The sequence below is a fragment of the Aspergillus aculeatinus genome (assembly GCF_003184765.1).
Source record: "Aspergillus aculeatinus CBS 121060 unplaced genomic scaffold BO66scaffold_92, whole genome shotgun sequence".
NCBI classification, from domain to species: Eukaryota; Fungi; Ascomycota; class Eurotiomycetes; order Eurotiales; family Aspergillaceae; genus Aspergillus; species Aspergillus aculeatinus.
The window spans coordinates 1-15,878 of NW_020291561.1; the positions used below are offsets into that span (position 1 = coordinate 1).

The following is a 15,878-nucleotide window of genomic DNA, read 5'->3' on the forward strand; positions in this document are numbered from 1 at the left end:
CTCCCCCTCCCCCTCCCCCCAAGCTCAAATCCAAATCTCCCCCCTCAACGACCGAGACCGCCACCTCGCAATGCGCTCATTCAGCAACAACAACAACAGCGACTCCGAAAGCGTCAGCCCGCTCGTCTCGCCGGAGACAACGCCCACCAAGAAACCTCTGCCTGCGCCGGCTCGAATGCGGGGTCATATGAATGTGAATGTGAATGTGAATGTTAAGCCTACGGTGCAGATGAGGGGGGCAAGGGATACGGAACCATCGAGGGATGGTGCTACCGCTACCGCTACTGCTACCACTAGGAGTACTCGGGTTCCACGCGCGGAAGCGGAAGCGGACAGCGGAACGGGAACGGGAAGGGGAAGGACACCAGCGACAACGGCCGAATTATCGGATACGGGGTTCTATCGGCAGCGAGCGGAGTTGCCTGCGAGGATGGAGCGGGAGTTGATTAATGTTCCGTGGAGCAGGAGGCGATGGGAGGAGGAGGGGGGGGAGGAGCGGGGAGAAGATCTTGGTCATGCAGGTGGGGATAGCGCGAGGGCGAGGGAGAGGAAGATTGTGACGGCGGATGGGGCGGTGATGGTTGCGAGTATTCAGACGGTGGGTGGGGATGAGGTTTTTGATTGATCTTTGGGGTTGTTTCCGTGTGTATCCGGTTGTGGGTTGTGGGCTGTTGGTGTTGTTGTTGTTGGTGTTGGTGTTGGGGAAAGGAGGTTGTTTGGTTTAGCCTGTTGCTGTTGCTTTCTTTTTTTCTTAATTCTTTAGAGGATAATCTTTGGTTGTTTATATACTTATGTACCTAGTACTCCATTAGACCACCCAGTCGACTATCCCGAGTCCTTGTCTTCCACACCTGCATTTGATAAGTTGGGCTCACCCTGCCCGGTTTCCTGGCTGCCGCCAGCTGACGGAGTGCAGGTCCTAGCAGTTATAAGAAAGGGGGTAGAGGAGAATTAAGGAGTAGTGCAGCATATGGAGTGCACTAGCTGGGGAGTTACTCCGAGCTGCATGAACCCAGGAAAACCGTTGCAGACCCTAACTACGATCTACTAGACCATCCCGATTCATATGGCCGCACGCAGCTTCGCGATACCCTAGAGCATCTTCCCTTCGGGGAAGTTAGCTAGTCAGAAGTGTCCGGGTAACAGCATGTATTGATTGACTACATTTTTCCTCTATAGAACGCGCGTTCTATTCAACAAAATGACGTCATGTGGCCTCGACCCTCAGAACCGTCAAAAACAGGCCCACCCGCTAGCCCTAGTATGAGACCGTTGTTATGTATCTGTGACTGCTGCTTCTATGTATCCCTTCCTGCACTGCTAGCAGCAGGACATTGTACTTCGCCAGCATGGATACGGCGGTCAGCGGTCAGAAGTATTCAATGTATTAGTATAACCCTAGGTGCACAGTTGGAAGCAGGATTCCCCCACAGGAGGCACGGAAAGGTACCACCCCCAAGAGAGATGATATATCTATATGCCGAGGTAACCAAGGGAGTATAGCGATTTACGCCCTCTGACTGAGGCGCTCTAGGCGTGATTTAGCAATAATACATCTCTCGTACTTTGGCCATCTTCCAGCGACGACCGCGGCCACACCGCCTTTCAGTATGGGCAGTAATAGCGCGTGGTTCGATGACCTCTGCAAGGACATGAATATGAAAATGAGGAACCCTAGCTGGAGACTCCCTCGCCCATGTGCCCAGCCCCTGGTACTTCGTCGACAACACAAAGACCTTTGCCTGTGCCGTGTTTTATTCGCACCGAAGACCAGCCGTCACCACAGAGCCTCTCCGTCACCGCACCCACCTCGACGCTTCCATACCATGGCTAACGCGCCAATGGAAGACCTATACCACCCGGAGGTAGATGTTGAATATCTTGAGGAATATGTTCCTGGCGGGTACCACCCAACTCTCATCGGGGACACCTTTGGTAGTGGCCGCTATACTGTCGTTCACAAGCTTGGGTTTGGTGGCTATTCAACAATTTGGCTCGCGCGGGATCGGCAACGCCAGCGCTATGTATCGCTAAAGATACTGACTGCGAGAGCATCATCAGATAGCCGCGAGGGGGAAGTTCTGGAGCACTTGATGGAGAGTGACCTTACTCATGTCGGAAAGCAATTCATTCCGCGGTTACTTGACCAATTCTCGTTTCACGGTCCAAATGGACATCACCGGTGCTTGGTCGGAGAACCGGCTGGAGGGAGTATTGCGAAGTCGAAGGAGGACAGCACGGACTTGATGTTTCCACTGGACGCTGCGAGATCTACTGCCGCCCAGCTCCTTTTAGGGCTGTCTTATCTGCATGCAACCGGGGTATATGCCACGGAGGTGAGGATCTGTGCATCTCTGTTTCCTTGTTTTCCTGATCTTGCATACTGAATCAGAAGCAGATCTCCATCTGCGCAACTTTCTCCTACGCATACGGAACTTCGACGGCCTAGGCACAGCCGAGCCATACAAGCGCTTCGGCGCACCCGCCGCGGTTCCCATCCGGCGACTAGATGGAAAGCCCGGGGATCCCTGCGCCCCGCCGCATGCCATCTCTCCCATGGCATTGAGCCTGCCTGCCTGCCCACGAGCTGGAGGACCCCGAGATCATCATCTCGGATTACGGCACCTCCTTTCTTGTGTCACGGACACCCTCACCGACCCTCCACACCCCGGCCCTGTACTCCCCACCCGAGGAATTCTTCAACGAACCCATCCTTCGGCCCACCGCGGCGGATATCTGGACCCTCGGCGTCAACCTGTATGAGGTCTTGGGCGAGCGTCCCCTGTTCGAAACATTTGCCTGGGACCGAGATGACATTGTCGCCGAGATGGTCAACACACTGGGCCCACCGCCCTTGCGATGGTGGAATGCCTGGGCGAAACGCTCCGAATTCTTCGAGGAGGACGGGTCCTGGGGTCGCGGATTTCCGCCGCATCAAGCACCCCGGTCTTCCGGCGTCTGCGTCAGCGTCTCTGGGACATGGGCCGCGGCGAGACGGGGCAGACGTGCACATGGGACGTGGCCGGGGGTGAACTACGGGCGCTCGAGGACCTGCTCCGAGCTATGATGGCGTTCGAACCTACGGAACGGCCCACAGCCGACCAACTCCTGAGGTCGGAGTACATGGTGCAGTGGGCGTTGCCTGCGTGGGAGAGGCAGAAAAGCCGTCGGAAGAGCGCTCAACCTACCGATGTTTGATTTTTTTTTTTTTTTTTTTTGGTTTTTCACCCTATCAACAGTGAGGGGACTGGCAAAGTGTAACGGTCTTCTGATATGGTGTAGAAGAGGATGCGGGGCGCACTGTTGATGCCCATCGCCGCAGGTTCAAGTGTCCCAAATTGTGTTGTTATTTACAGCAAGCTGCGCAAGGCTCCAGGCTGTCATGACCGGGCTGACTATCGCGTACCCGATCTCTCCATCTCCAACCTGAACCGGCGGAAGGATCGGATGTTGCTGGTCTCTGCGAAGAACATGTGAACCAGTCAATTTGAAATTACTCGCCAGGAGGACGAGATGGCCTGGCAACGGCGAGAGACGGCCGGGAGTCACTAAGGTATGATATCGTAGGTAGTTTGGTAATGGTATAATATGAAGCGGCCCGGCTCTATACCTGCCTGCCTTATACAGAATTCTATACCGACTTGATCTAGTACCTACTGTAGCACCTCCACGACCGTCCACGTAACCGTCCAGCCAAGCTTCCCCCCCAACTTCTCCATCACCCGCCGACTCGCCCCGTTCCCCATCGCCACATTTGTATGCACCAGCATCCCCTCCCCAGTTTTATCCTCCTCCCCGTTCCCGTTCCCGTTCCACCACCGCCCATCCTCCACCATCCCCCGCCTCATCGCCTCGCGCGCCACCCTCCCCGCCAGCCCCTGCCCGCGATACTCCGCCTCAACATGCAACGTCGCCAGCGACCCATCGGGCCCGAGGAACGCCCACGCCACAGGATTCTCTGTCCCTCCATCACCCGCTCCGGCCGTCGGCGCATAGACCGCCGCCCCGGGCAACATAGCCAAGGTCGCATCCGACCGCGGAATCACCGTGCGGCTCCGCACGAGGGCGAAATGCTGGGGTTGCACGCCCTGCCGGCCGTCGCGGGTGTGGAAGCGGAAGCCATCCCGACCCGTGGCAGCACTACTACCACCACAATCACCATCCCGGGGACAAACCACCTCCTCCCTCCCAAACAGATACTTGACGTACGGCGCGTGGTCGTAGCGATGCACCTTCAGCCCCGGGACGAACGACGCCGATCCCACGCCCGAAGTATACACTGCTGCCAGCGCATGCTCGTCGGTTTCCGTCGAGGTCGGGGTCGGCCCCGCAAGAAGCACCGCCAGCAGCCCCGTGTGCAGATTCCCGATTAGAAAGGCCTGCGGCGGGGGTGGGGGCAGCTGGTGATCTGTTTTTGTTGCGGTCGTTGTCACGGGTCCCGCGGCCGCGAGATGGGCGGTGTACGCCGGGAGCAGGTGGGTTTTGATATGTTGGAATAGGGCGAGGAGTTGGCGCCGGATTGTCTGGGTGTGGTTTGAGGACAAGAGGGAGAGGGAGCGCTGGGAACCGGTGCCGGTTTCGGTCCCCGTGCTCTTTGGCCCGGGGGCGTGGACGCTGCTGGGTAGAGAGACGTCGACGTCGACTGAGGAGTCCGCTTCCGCGCTGCTGTAGATCACTACTTGGGTCTCGCGGCCGGCGTGTAGGTCGATGTAGGCTGTTAGCCAGGGTTCTTCTTCTTCTTCTTCTTCTTCTGGTGCGGTGGCTGGTGCGGTGGAGCGCGGGGTCTCATGCTGGTGTACTGCAGGAAACGTAGCCAAGACGGTGGCGGTGGAGGTGGGATAGGCGAGGTGGTGCTGGATCCGACGCAGGAGGGGGATGGAGTAGGGGAGCTGGGATTGGAGGCGGGGGAGTATCCCAGACGATGAGGACCAGGTTGACGGAGGGTGCTCGTGAATCGTCACGGCATCCGGATTGGGATCTTGATCCATCGTGTTGGGATTTGGGGGCGGGTTGTACAGTACAGTACGTTGCCAACCACTTGGTTGAATACGGGGTTTGTTGGACAAGGGCTGCTTTTTTTTTTTTTTCTTTTTTTTGGCTTGCAGGATTGTTGCTGGACTGTACAACTCGGTTGACCTTTCCTCGTTTCTAAGATCTGTATCTATCTTCTGACGTCTCGGAAGGATTTATTCAGGTCGCTTAGCTCGGTTGTTGACGGACGGACGGACGGACGGTAAATCGGAGGATTTACCTTGGGGTGCAGTTGACAACAAGGTAAAAGTCAAAAAAAAGCAAGCAAAAATATCCGAGTTCTTGTCGGTCGATGCTTGGCTTGCGATGATCGGCTGGAATTTCAAATATGACAGGTCAAGGCAGAGGAAAGGTTCAGTTAATTTACATTCATGATCCCAAAAGGTGTGTGAGTCACGTTGGGAGCCCCGGGCGATCGCCATCTACACTAAGGATTAGTGCAGTTGACTTACTCTGTATAGATTAGTTAGTAGAGGTGAGTTACCCAAGCAAGATAAGTCCCCCAAGATAACGCCCTACTTGACTAAGGATAGAGTATTTGTCATGCTGACACTGGTGAGTGGTGACAGCCTGACAGCTGGAGTGTCGGACTGCCTTTGCGGGTAGGAGTAATTAAGATTCCTGGGCACTAGACATTGACTTATTGACTGAAAGTCTGAAACGAGTTTAGTGATGGAAGAAAATCCCCCCCAGATTCACTGTTCAGCCGGTGCCTGAATTAAAGCTCGGATTCCCCGACCAAGCCAAGAAGATGAAGATGGGCGGTGCAAGCCAGCCAGCCAGCCAGCCAGACAGACCTAAAACTAGTGTGAGACTTGGGGATTGGAAACGGAAACGGAAACACAAATGGAAAAGGAAACGCAATCTCAAACTCGACCAGGAGCCAGTGATAGGTCACCTATTTTTGTCCCACCCCGACAGGTCCCCTCATGCATTAGCCGTGCAGGGCAGGGGCATGGAAAAGAATCTTCCATGGATTGTTCCATGCACATGTGGCTGGCTGGCTGACCGCCAGTACCAGAGCATAGAAAAGTTGACACGGAACAAGATCCCTGACCCCATGTGGGGGGGGATTTCCCCTTTTTCCTTTTTTCTCCTGCCCCATCTATTTCCCCTCTCCTTCACCGCACCATTCACCATTACACCATTCACCACTAAGAGTTCAGCTTTCAGCTTTGGGGCTTGGTGTCTCAATGCAATTGTTTTAGCGCCGATGATCGAGGGATTGACAGGTCCAGGGTGCTGGGTCGCGTGCTTTTTTTTTGGATCTCGGTTTTAATTTTCCGCCCCCATGGCAGGCCTGCTCAATGCCCACCTGGCAGGGTGGTATTGTACTTTATACAGTTTGTCGTCTAGTCTGGTCTAGTTGGATGGGGTCCACGACACGATTTGGAATTTGACGCTCTATCTAGTATCTGCAATCTACACTAACTTGCAGTGCTATACCCGATAGTTAGTGGCTCATCTTAATTGATCCTCATATTACTTGGAGTGTCTTACATGTGCACTCGAGACAGGGTAAGGTTATCAGTCTGCTAACCCGGATACAGGAAGGAGATAGACCTATATGATGATCCTTCTATCATTTTTGCGATTGCAGTAATCATGTTCGGCTGCAGAAATCATGTTCGGCTGCAGTGCCAATCTAACAAATGAAAATCGAAACGAACATAGGAAACGTAGCGCCAGAAAAGAAAAGTCGTAGATCATCATGAATCCCTCCACGGACTCCGAGGCCCCACCATCCAATCCTCCATCGCCAGCCAGTCACTCCACCGCGATTCCGCCAGCCGCAACTCCTCCTCCGCCGGCGCCCGCAGCGGACGCAGGAAGGGCGTCTGCTCGTCCGGCAGCAGGTCGTACGCCGCTTTGGTCGCCGCCCACCCGCTGCTCTTCGCCGTAAACAGGTACGTCTGCCGCTCCTGCTGCACCACACAGCCCACCCCGCCCGCCCACTCCGCCCCGAAGAAGGCCTGCAGCACCTCCGGGCTGTCGTGCGCCGTCACCACGAGTCGCCGGACGTACCGCCGCAGCTGCACATGTGCTGCTGCTGCTGCTGTTCGCCCCCCTGCGTCCGAGGAGGAGGTTTCTTGCCGCTCGACCCGCTGGCACGGTAGACGGATGTTCAGAAACGCGGCCAGCGATAGAACCGCGGGTGAGAACTGGCCTTGCTCGAGGAAGTACTGCGTGCAGCGTAGATACTGCGGATACCATGTGTCCAGCAGGTCGATCGGAGTCGAGGACGGATCTGCTGATGGATTGGCGGCCGTGTCCGGCGGGATCGACCAGGAAGAATGTTGCGGATGCTGTTGCTGTCTTGCAGCAGCAACAGATGCAGGCGGTTCGGTAGCAGTGGACGAGTATTTGGTCGAAGGGGTAGAAGACGACGCGGGCGTGGATGGCCCGCCGCCTGTTGGAGACATATTCAAAGGTCTAGAACCGGATTGAAGTTCAGTTGTGTCCAGCCAGAGAGATTCTGTTTGGCCCAAGGGCCTCAATCTTTAGACGTGCTCAGGAAGGTCATAGCAGATTGAAAGTAAAGGCTTTCTTACTTGCGGGGAAACAGTCGGGGGAAGCGATGGGCGACTGATCGGACCAGTCCATTGAAGGAGAGCTTCGCTGATAATCGTGTTCGGAGGGAATTGGACTTAGCGCCATGGGACGTAGACATGTGCTGGCTGACCGATGCGAATGAATTAAAGTCGCACGATGGATGATTGGGAAGGAGATTCGACACGAGGGAGTCTGGTCCTTATACTTCTCGGGCCATCCCCTCGGGACAAGGGGGGATGGCGGCCAGCCCGATGGCCATCCCGAAGGGGAAAGAAACCAGGCCGAGCATCAGTGCAACAAGCCCAAGCTCACGGCGAGGGGCCGCATGACAGGGGAGTGTGGAGAGCCGACGGTCGACTCAGGGTGTGAAGCTATCCCGACTATTGACGCCCTAAGCGGAGACGGACAGGGTCAAGCCACGGGCTTCTCCGCCAGACCGCCACGGATCTGTTCGCAGTCCGCAGTTGTTCGGTGCCGGCGGGGCCGTAGTAGCGTGGCTGTGCAGCCCTATTTTATAGGCCTGAGGCGGCCAGGCATGCAGATAGTCGACAGGGAAGATGGGATGTACTGTACTGAGCAAGGTCTCGCGTCCTCGCTCCTCGCTCCTCGCTGCATCCTTGTCGCGGTAATTATTCAGTAGGTTATAATTTGCTAAGCCCTCCAATAGTCTGCTTAATGCTTACCAGTCAGCACATCTATCCATTATCCAGACCCGAGAACCTGGACACCTCCATGGCGCTAGAGACACCAGGATTTGAAAAACACGGACATTAGCGGCGATTCGCTTATCCCAGCCTTTGATAGGATCATAGGAGACGAAATAGATTAATATTACGATGAGTATTAAGAGCTAGCTGAGGGCCTAAGAGAAGAAAGGTGAAGAATAGCGATGGAGATGGGGGAGTGGAGAGGATTTTGGGGGGGGGGAGAGGGGGGGCGAAGGGAAAGGAGTGCGTAAGTTACTAAGTTACTCGTAGTAGTCAGCAGCCTGGCCTCCCATCCGCCTCCTGAGAAAACAGGCTCCCAGGCAGGAATCAATAGTCACCCACCGATCTGTGACAGCTCCGCTGCGATTCACTCAGTCTCCATTCCCCGCACCAATGTCTCCTGTGGCCCTCCGACGCAATCGTGACACAAACCTCCTCTTCCCACTCTGGTGGCCATTTTGACCAACTTCTCCTTGTTCTCCAACCGAGAACTCCGGTAAAAAAAGAAAAAGGGTGTGTACAGGCGCGTCACCATACATATGCAACCCCCCAGGAACGGCACAACGTGGACGATAGTCCGACCTGACCGGCTTTCTCCATGCAAGGGGAAGCAGGCGACAGGCTTGATCGCCGTCCATCGGACACACCGGCCACCGGCCTCTCGGCCATGCTGGCGGTCGATCAGCCCTCGCCGGCTAACGAAGGCTAGCCTGCGAGCGAAGCCAAAGGCTGCTTTGCTCAGTTGCTTCAGTGTGCAGTCGATGCAGCAACCGACTAAACCGACTAAGCAGTAGTGCTGCATGCAGTCCCCGCTCTCTGACGCACTGGATCCGGATTCGAAACCAAGTGCCTGACCCAAGTGGAGTCCCACCTGCGGCCATTCCCGATCGATGACTGGATGGTCACAAATGGACAGATGAAGATACTCTCAGCTATCCTGCTTAGGGCCAGCTAGTTCCTGAGAGCATCCGCCAGTCAGCCTGGACAATGCGGTCGCCGTCAGAAGTGCTAAATTCAACCCAACCCGTCGGACCTGAATTAGCCCAGGGCAACTGCGACTAGCCCGGTTTCCGCCCGGTTTTCGCTCTAAATCGATCTGGCGACGGCTGAAGTGATGATGAGATCATGCCTGACCTAAATTCAAATCAGGCCCGGCGATGCGATCCATCGACTCCTGGTCGGCCGGAACGACTGGGATTATCCTGGTCAATGATCCTCGCGGCTGGGATCTCGTAAATCGTAAGCCATCGGTGAACAATAGATTGGTTAGTTGTTTTATTTTTTTGGAGTGACAAAAAGGAAAATGAAAAGAAGGTTTTGATTTTCTAATTGTTGCCAGGATAAGCGAACGAAAAAAAGAAGCAGTAACGAAAAAAAAATGCCAATTAAACAACAAGGCTAGCCAGGGTCAGGTCGATGCGTGGCAGCTGCTCCCCCCACCTTCAACTAAAACCAGCCAGGCGTGGCTGACAATCTCCTCTGACCTCCACCAGGGCACGGCTGTTCGGCCGCATGTTATATAACTATCAAGGTTTCTCCCGAGCTTGTCTCCATCCAGTTCCAAAGTCTCTTCAGAGAACGTGTCTCTCTTTCAGCAATCACATTCTTCGTCGACTCAATCGCGAGATCTATATCTATCGATCGCTATCCTCTGCTGTTCTACATCGTTCTATACTACGATCCAGCCGAACCATCTACACACCCTACAAACCACCTTCGATCTCTCTCACATCACATCAATCACATCTTTCACAACCTCACAACCACCATGACTTACAAGAGCAACTACGAGCCTTACGTGAGTACCACGCCAGCCTCATCGTCCCATCACCGCCATACTGATAGTCAACAGACCAGCCAGAGTCTGGACATTGACCGACAACGCTCTCCCGAGGAGATTCTCTACCCACTGGGATCACTGTATCCTCACGTTGTCGCCCTTCAATTGCAAGCCGATGAGAACCCATGGGCCAAGGCCCGCCACCTCGCAGACTATCCGGATACATGCTACTGGACCGATATGTCTTATCCGTCCACCCCGGAGCATTTTTCGTCTAAGCCCAGTGGCCGCCGATACAGTGGTATGTTCGCCCGCCAGTGTGACCTGTCATCCCCGGTGCATGTGAGCCACGCTGATCCTGATGCAGACTCCACTGCCGGCCGCTTTGTTTCGCGTATTCGTCGCTTTTTGAGTCGAGACGAGCTGCGCCGACGCCAGCGACATGCCTGACGGGCATTCCTTCCCTTCCTTTATCCAATCATCGTCTCCCTAGGACATTTTTTTGCCTTCATCTGATCTTTTGACTTCGCATTTTGAGCCTTTCTCTACTCTTCTAGACTTCACACACAGCGCAAATACCCTGTCCGGGACGACGGCTTTTCATTTGTCATCTTGTTTTGTCATCATCATCACCATCACTACAGACATTCTAGATCTCACTCCTTGAGGCGTTTCCTTGTCCTGCCACTTGGCATTTCTTCTCTTCCCCAACTGTTTCATCCTTGTCATGTCTTATCTCTCTCCATGTTATCATTTCGGATTTGGTTGGTTTTAGCGAGGAGTTTCGGGCATCAGACGCAAGGGGGGATATACACCTGGTACGAACGGTTTCGGGATTAGCATAGTGGTCGACTTTTACACACTTACGGATAGCGAATAACTCTAATGAATCAATGTGAACTCACAACCGGACCTCCCACGCGTCCAGCCAACTGTAATGCTAGCTAGCCCCTTATTGCTCCGTAGGGAGGAACCTTAAACTTCAAACCCAATCTAATCAGCTCCGTGACGGACTGGCCTGCCCCCCCGTCCCAGCCATTGCTCCATTCTTCCGTCTCATCTGAGCTCACTTCCCCCCTCCTATTGTTCGACTCAGGTCCCCGACGAGGGGGTGGGTGATAGAGAAGCCCGAGTCCCGACACCAACCCATCTGACCTAGCACCTTCGGGCTCCTCAATCGAGTAAATCTGCTCCCCCCCTCTCCACTAATCCCCGCATTCCTCCAGTCGTACCGCCCCGATCAGGTGGGTGGGATCCGACAGCTCGCAAGAACTCCCAGTCTCATCTCCGCACGCGGTATATTTCTTACCTGCAGGACAACGGGGGTGGACCGTCGTCTATCGTTCAATAGTCTTGCTGCGTATGGATGATCGGAATATCACGGTGGTGGTGGTGGTGGTGAGTGTCAATGCGCACGCACAACAACCAATCGTCTGCAGGAATCTTATGTGGTTGATACATATCAGAGTTTCCCCCGTTCACGAACAAATGCATGCATGCATGCATGCCAGCCGCGACGATTGTCCCACGGACCTCCTGCTGATACGGGTGTACCCGCGCTGACCGCGAAACTCTACTGCACTGCACTGCACCAAGTGGTGGTGTGGGTGTTGTGGGTGTGGTGGGTGATCTTCTTTTTCGGCCGCGAGCATTGTCGGTTGTGGCGGGCAAAGAAAGATATTGTTAAGAGGAGGGCGATGGAGTACTGTCGATGTCTGGATCTATCACATTGAAAGGGAGGGGGGGCTGGATTTGGACAATGGTCTGCTCCCTGCCCACATGCAGAGTTGAGGTTCGATTGCTGGAGGGATTCGATAGTTGGGAGGGGGGGTGAGGGGATTAGGGCTCCAGTTCATTAATTGATGAGTATGCATGCGGATTTTCGTCCGCGTTGTTTTGTTCTCAGGAGGGTTGAGAGGTCAGTGGGGGGAGAGGAGTCCTATCTTTGGTGCGCGGAGGGTAGAGGGCCGGTGAGTTGAGGATTTGGATGTGGGAATCTCCGAATGAAGCTCGAGGGTTGCCGGAGGTTGAAGCTGGATGGATTATGGACTATGGGGGTTGAGGGGGGGAAATTGATGCGGGGGAAGGGAAGGAAGAGGAACTGGCCGGGGGTGTTTGTCGATCATCCAGGGGAGGCCCTGAGAGAGAGAAACACTGCCACTTCCACACTTTTCCTTCTCCCCCCCTCCTATTCCTATTCCTCCTCCTCCTCCTCCTCCTCCTCCTCCCATTGTTCGACACTTCTCTTCCTCTCACTCGACTCCTATCGTTCAGTCTTTCTTTTCTTTTTCTTAATCACCTCTCGTCTCCTTACTCCGGAGTACAGTACATCACATATAACCCATTATTGCCGTTGAACCATGCGGCTTCTCACCCTTGGCCTCTGGATTGTGCTTGCTATCTCCCCGGTCACTGCCAAATTCAGCACGACTTGCTTCAAGGCCATCGTTGCCCTCACCAGTCGTCCGCACGCGCTCCTCGAGCAATTCCAACAGGAGATCTGCGACCAAGGCTGTCGGCCGACGGTCGCGCATTGGGACCTCTGGACGCGCAACCAGACCTTTCTGCCCGCTGTCCGCAGCCTCCTGGCCTGGGTGGATCACCCGGACCAGCAGGAGGAGGCGATGATGCGCCTGGGGGACGAGGTGGCCGGGCTCATCAAGCGGCAATGCGGCCCGTTGCTGGACGGCGGCCGCGATGTCTGTGCGGATGGAGAGACCCTGACCGCGTTCGGCACCTGCTTCAAAAAGAGTTTTGTGCGGGCCGCGCTGGTTCACCTGCCCCGGTTGCTGCCTTTGGCTTCCGAGCCCGTCTGTCAAGCCCAGTACGAGTGGGTACAGAAGAACCAGCTCTGGGAGGAGATTATTCCCAACAAGATGCGCGAGTACGCCGCGGTGTGTGGGCAATTGGGGGGAGAGATGATGGTGATGGGGGAGATGTATAGTTTCTAGCTTTTCTAGCTACGTACTGTATAGTATATTATCTACTCGTATGTACTCAGTAAGTAAGCTGCGGCATGCATGCAATAATACCCTTATCATGTTGTTTTATTGCCTGCTGTGGCCCGATCGGGCTTATCTCCGTTTCCACCCGTCGATTAACTCCGGCCCGGCCTTCCTTCCGCCGCCGCTTTAACTCGACCGCCTCACGTCATCCTCTCTTTCTCTTGCAGCTGCCACCGCAACGCCATCCTTTTTTCTTCATTCTCCCAATTCAACCTCGACCAATTTTCTTTTTCAACCTCTCTCTCTATCCCGCCATGCCATTTCTTCCGCTGGATATCTCGGTATAATGGCATCAGCCATTTATCTGCGCCTCCTGCGCTCTCCCGTTGTATCATCTTCTCCTCTCGTCCGCACGCGTGCCCACCACCACCACTACCACCACTTCCAGTTCCCAGCTCCGCCGCGGCGGTACCCAGCCCTCTCCAGCCGCCGCCATGTCCACCCCGGACGATACCAGCCCTTCGTCCCGCCCTCGCCGGCCTCCCTAGGCAAACCAACCCCAGCCAAGACCTACACGCGCACGCGCAAATGGCTGCGTCGCCTCATCTACCTCTCCCTCACCGCCGGGGCGATCTACGCGGTCGACAACCAATTCTACGCCGCCAGCCTGACCCGCACGGCGCGCACCTTCGGCCTGGGTCTCCTCGTGGCGCTGGACTACAAGATCAACTTCCGCCCCAACCCTCCGCTGGCCAGCTCCATCGCCGCCGTGCACACGCGCAACGCCGAGCGGCTGTCCGACCTCCTGCGGCACAATGGCGGCCTGTACCTGAAGATCGGCCAGGCGATCGCCATGCAGTCCGCCATCCTGCCGCCCGAGTTCCAGAAGATGTTCGCGCGCATGTTCGACGATGCGCCGCAGAACGACTGGAAGGAGGTGGAGAAGGTCATCCGCGAGGACTTTGGCGGCCGCTCCGTCGAGGAGGTCTTCGGGGTCTCCTTCACTGGGGAGCCCGGCAGGGGCCTCATGGAGCGGACGGCCCGGGCCAGTGCCAGCGTGGCGCAGGTGCATTGGGCTCGTCTGGCGGATGGGCGGGAGGTGGCGATCAAGATTCAGAAACGGGAGATCGGCAAGCAGATCAAATGGGATCTGTGGGCTTTCAAGTATGTTTCCGGCTCACTCCACGGTTTTGTAGTTTATTGGGAGCGCATGCTAACTTCAGCAGGGTTGTGACGTGGATCTACAGCCGGCTCTTCGATATCCCGTTCTACAGCCTGGTCCCATACGTCACCGAGCGACTCTCCCTGGAGACGGACTTTGAGAATGAAGCCGATAACTCCGAGAACATGGCGCGGCTGGTGGCCGGCGAGCCTCGCCTCCGCGACCGAGTGTACATCCCCAAGGTCTACCGCGAGCTCAGCTCGAAGCGGGTGATGACCGCTGAATGGATCGAGGGCGTCCGCCTCTGGGACAAGAATTCCATCACGCGACCCTGGCGTGGCGGATGGCGTCAAGGCACCCCAGGCTGCCACGGAACGCCGCTCGACCCGCCGTCCAGCAAGGCTCAACCTAACCCCCACCCCAACTTCGATCGCAACGGCGCACAGCTCAAGCCCGAGCGCACCCACTGGCGCGGCGGCTACAGCGACAGCGGGCTAGGCCTCTCCCTCAAGCAGGTCATGACCACGATGGTCGACCTCTTCTCCGCGCAGATGTTCCTGTGGGGGTACGTCCACTGCGACCCGCACCCGGGGAACATCTTCATCCGGCGGACCCCGTCGGGCAACCCGGAACTCGTCCTCATCGACCACGGCCTGTACATCCACATGGAACCGGCGTTCCGGCACCAATACGCGCGGTTCTGGAAAGCGCTCCTCACCTTCGACAACACGACTCTGTCGGAGATCGTCTCCTCGTGGGGGGTCCAGAACACCGACCTCTTCGCGTCCGCGACCCTGATGCGCCCCTACCGGGGCGGCGACCTCTCGACCCACCGCTCCGTCTCGCGCACGCTGTCCCCGGAAGACCCGGGGACCCTGCACTACGAGATGCAGCAATCGGCGCGCCGCGCAATCCGCCAGATCCTGGGCGATGAGGAGAAGTGGCCGCGGCCGCTGATCTTCATCGGCCGGAACCTCCGCATAGTCCAGGCCAACAACCAGTTCCTGGGGAGTCCCGTCAACCGCGTCAAGATCACGGGGACGTGGGCGTCGCGCGCGCTGGCCGAGGACCGGCCGGAGGGGGTGGCCGCCCGGGTGCGCGGCGCCTGGGGCCATCTGGTGTTCCGGGTGGTGTTGTTCGGGACGGATCTGTTCTTCTGGTTCACGAAGGTGCGCCAGTTTCTGCGGTTGGGGGGCGGGATGGAGGATGAGATCGAGTTGCAGATGCGCGGGGTGGCGAAGGATATGGGGGTGGAGCTGGGGAGTAATATCTTCGAGGGATAGAGTCCTTCGGGTCTGGTGGTGGGTGGGTATACACTGTACTGTACGTCATACACATACACTTATATACTCTTCTCGGATTCCTTTTGTAAGTTGGACTCCGACTCTGGATATGTGCGATGCTTGGCTTGGAATCTACTCCTCGTCTACAATGATAACGAGACCAACTCGCTCCCTAAACTGTTCACAAGAGTCGCCAGTAACCATTCTGAATGCATGCGTCCGCGAATAATCCCTATACTAGACAGACCTAGATTGCGCAAGCTAAGGCACACTAAACCCCCAAACCCTCCTAAACCCAAAACACCAAAGCATCATGATTCCTCCCAATAACAAACGCCTCTTCTCCCCCCATATCAAAAGATTCCTATCGCAATGCCACCCGTAATCAAGAATACAATGCCCCCCCCCCCCCACAGA

At 56.1% G+C, this 15,878-nt stretch overlaps 8 protein-coding genes across 8 annotated transcripts; 6 read left to right on the forward strand and 2 right to left on the reverse strand.

Annotated features, from left to right (window-relative positions):
* Nucleotides 1-70: 70 nt before the first annotated feature.
* Nucleotides 71-625, forward strand: BO66DRAFT_444427 (uncharacterized protein; the record flags this gene model as incomplete). Its single annotated transcript, XM_025651592.1, has 1 exon — nt 71-625. One exon carries the CDS (start codon nt 71-73, stop codon nt 623-625), a length of 555 nt encoding a protein of 184 aa, XP_025497794.1.
* Nucleotides 626-1,826: 1,201 nt separating this feature from the next.
* On the forward strand, nt 1,827-3,198 carry BO66DRAFT_416243 (kinase domain-containing protein; the record flags this gene model as incomplete). The annotated part of the gene is made up of 3 exons (XM_025649586.1): nt 1,827-2,321; nt 2,588-2,907; nt 2,940-3,198. 3 exons carry the CDS (start codon nt 1,827-1,829, stop codon nt 3,196-3,198), a joined length of 1,074 nt encoding a protein of 357 aa, XP_025497795.1.
* Nucleotides 3,199-3,653: 455 nt separating this feature from the next.
* On the reverse strand, nt 3,654-5,096 carry BO66DRAFT_433005 (uncharacterized protein; the record flags this gene model as incomplete). Its single annotated transcript, XM_025650672.1, has 1 exon — nt 3,654-5,096. The coding sequence occupies exon 1, from the start codon at nt 4,986-4,988 to the stop codon at nt 3,654-3,656; it is 1,335 nt and encodes a 444-aa protein (XP_025497796.1). The 5' UTR covers nt 4,989-5,096.
* A 1,469-nt stretch (nt 5,097-6,565) lies between these two features.
* BO66DRAFT_396530 (uncharacterized protein) lies at nt 6,566-8,002 on the reverse strand. Its single transcript, XM_025648493.1, has 2 exons — nt 7,584-8,002; nt 6,566-7,507 (listed from the first exon to the last, which is right to left on the reverse strand). The coding sequence occupies exons 1-2, from the start codon at nt 7,633-7,635 to the stop codon at nt 6,741-6,743; spliced, it is 819 nt and encodes a 272-aa protein (XP_025497797.1). The 5' UTR covers nt 7,636-8,002; the 3' UTR covers nt 6,566-6,740.
* BO66DRAFT_256428 (uncharacterized protein) lies at nt 7,600-8,358 on the forward strand. The gene is made up of 2 exons (XM_025643009.1): nt 7,600-8,220; nt 8,275-8,358. Exons 1-2 carry the CDS (start codon nt 7,745-7,747, stop codon nt 8,324-8,326), a joined length of 528 nt encoding a protein of 175 aa, XP_025497798.1. The 5' UTR covers nt 7,600-7,744; the 3' UTR covers nt 8,327-8,358.
* Nucleotides 8,359-9,790: 1,432 nt separating this feature from the next.
* BO66DRAFT_396531 (uncharacterized protein) lies at nt 9,791-10,979 on the forward strand. Its single transcript, XM_025648494.1, has 3 exons — nt 9,791-10,089; nt 10,144-10,372; nt 10,439-10,979. The coding sequence occupies exons 1-3, from the start codon at nt 10,060-10,062 to the stop codon at nt 10,519-10,521; spliced, it is 342 nt and encodes a 113-aa protein (XP_025497799.1). The 5' UTR covers nt 9,791-10,059; the 3' UTR covers nt 10,522-10,979.
* Nucleotides 10,980-12,306: 1,327 nt separating this feature from the next.
* On the forward strand, nt 12,307-13,022 carry BO66DRAFT_386428 (uncharacterized protein; the record flags this gene model as incomplete). The annotated part of the gene is made up of 1 exon (XM_025646181.1): nt 12,307-13,022. Exon 1 carries the CDS (start codon nt 12,432-12,434, stop codon nt 13,020-13,022), a length of 591 nt encoding a protein of 196 aa, XP_025497800.1. The 5' UTR covers nt 12,307-12,431.
* Nucleotides 13,023-13,250: 228 nt separating this feature from the next.
* Nucleotides 13,251-15,652, forward strand: BO66DRAFT_361948 (ABC1 kinase family protein). Its single transcript, XM_025645052.1, has 2 exons — nt 13,251-14,180; nt 14,243-15,652. Exons 1-2 carry the CDS (start codon nt 13,363-13,365, stop codon nt 15,459-15,461), a joined length of 2,037 nt encoding a protein of 678 aa, XP_025497801.1. The 5' UTR covers nt 13,251-13,362; the 3' UTR covers nt 15,462-15,652.
* The last annotated feature ends 226 nt before the right edge of the window (nt 15,653-15,878 follow it).

What these genes read in the sequence shown, in the direction of transcription:
- BO66DRAFT_396530 (XM_025648493.1), bottom strand. Translation starts at nt 7,635, where the DNA reads ATGGACTGGTCCGATCAGTCGCCCATCGCTTCCCCCGACTGTTTCCCC. An exon ending in CCCCGACTGTTTCCCCGCAA is followed by an intron (nt 7,508 to 7,583) that starts GTAAGAAAGCCT and finishes TGGGCCAAACAG; the next exon opens with AATCTCTCTGGCTGGACACA.
- BO66DRAFT_256428 (XM_025643009.1), top strand. Translation starts at nt 7,745, where the DNA reads ATGATTGGGAAGGAGATTCGACACGAGGGAGTCTGGTCCTTATACTTC. An exon ending in CTTGTCGCGGTAATTATTCA is followed by an intron (nt 8,221 to 8,274) that starts GTAGGTTATAAT and finishes CTTACCAGTCAG; the next exon opens with CACATCTATCCATTATCCAG.
- BO66DRAFT_396531 (XM_025648494.1), top strand. Translation starts at nt 10,060, where the DNA reads ATGACTTACAAGAGCAACTACGAGCCTTAC. An exon ending in AGAGCAACTACGAGCCTTAC is followed by an intron (nt 10,090 to 10,143) that starts GTGAGTACCACG and finishes GATAGTCAACAG; the next exon opens with ACCAGCCAGAGTCTGGACAT. An exon ending in CAGTGGCCGCCGATACAGTG is followed by an intron (nt 10,373 to 10,438) that starts GTATGTTCGCCC and finishes ATCCTGATGCAG; the next exon opens with ACTCCACTGCCGGCCGCTTT.
- BO66DRAFT_361948 (XM_025645052.1), top strand. Translation starts at nt 13,363, where the DNA reads ATGGCATCAGCCATTTATCTGCGCCTCCTGCGCTCTCCCGTTGTATCA. An exon ending in TGGGATCTGTGGGCTTTCAA is followed by an intron (nt 14,181 to 14,242) that starts GTATGTTTCCGG and finishes TAACTTCAGCAG; the next exon opens with GGTTGTGACGTGGATCTACA.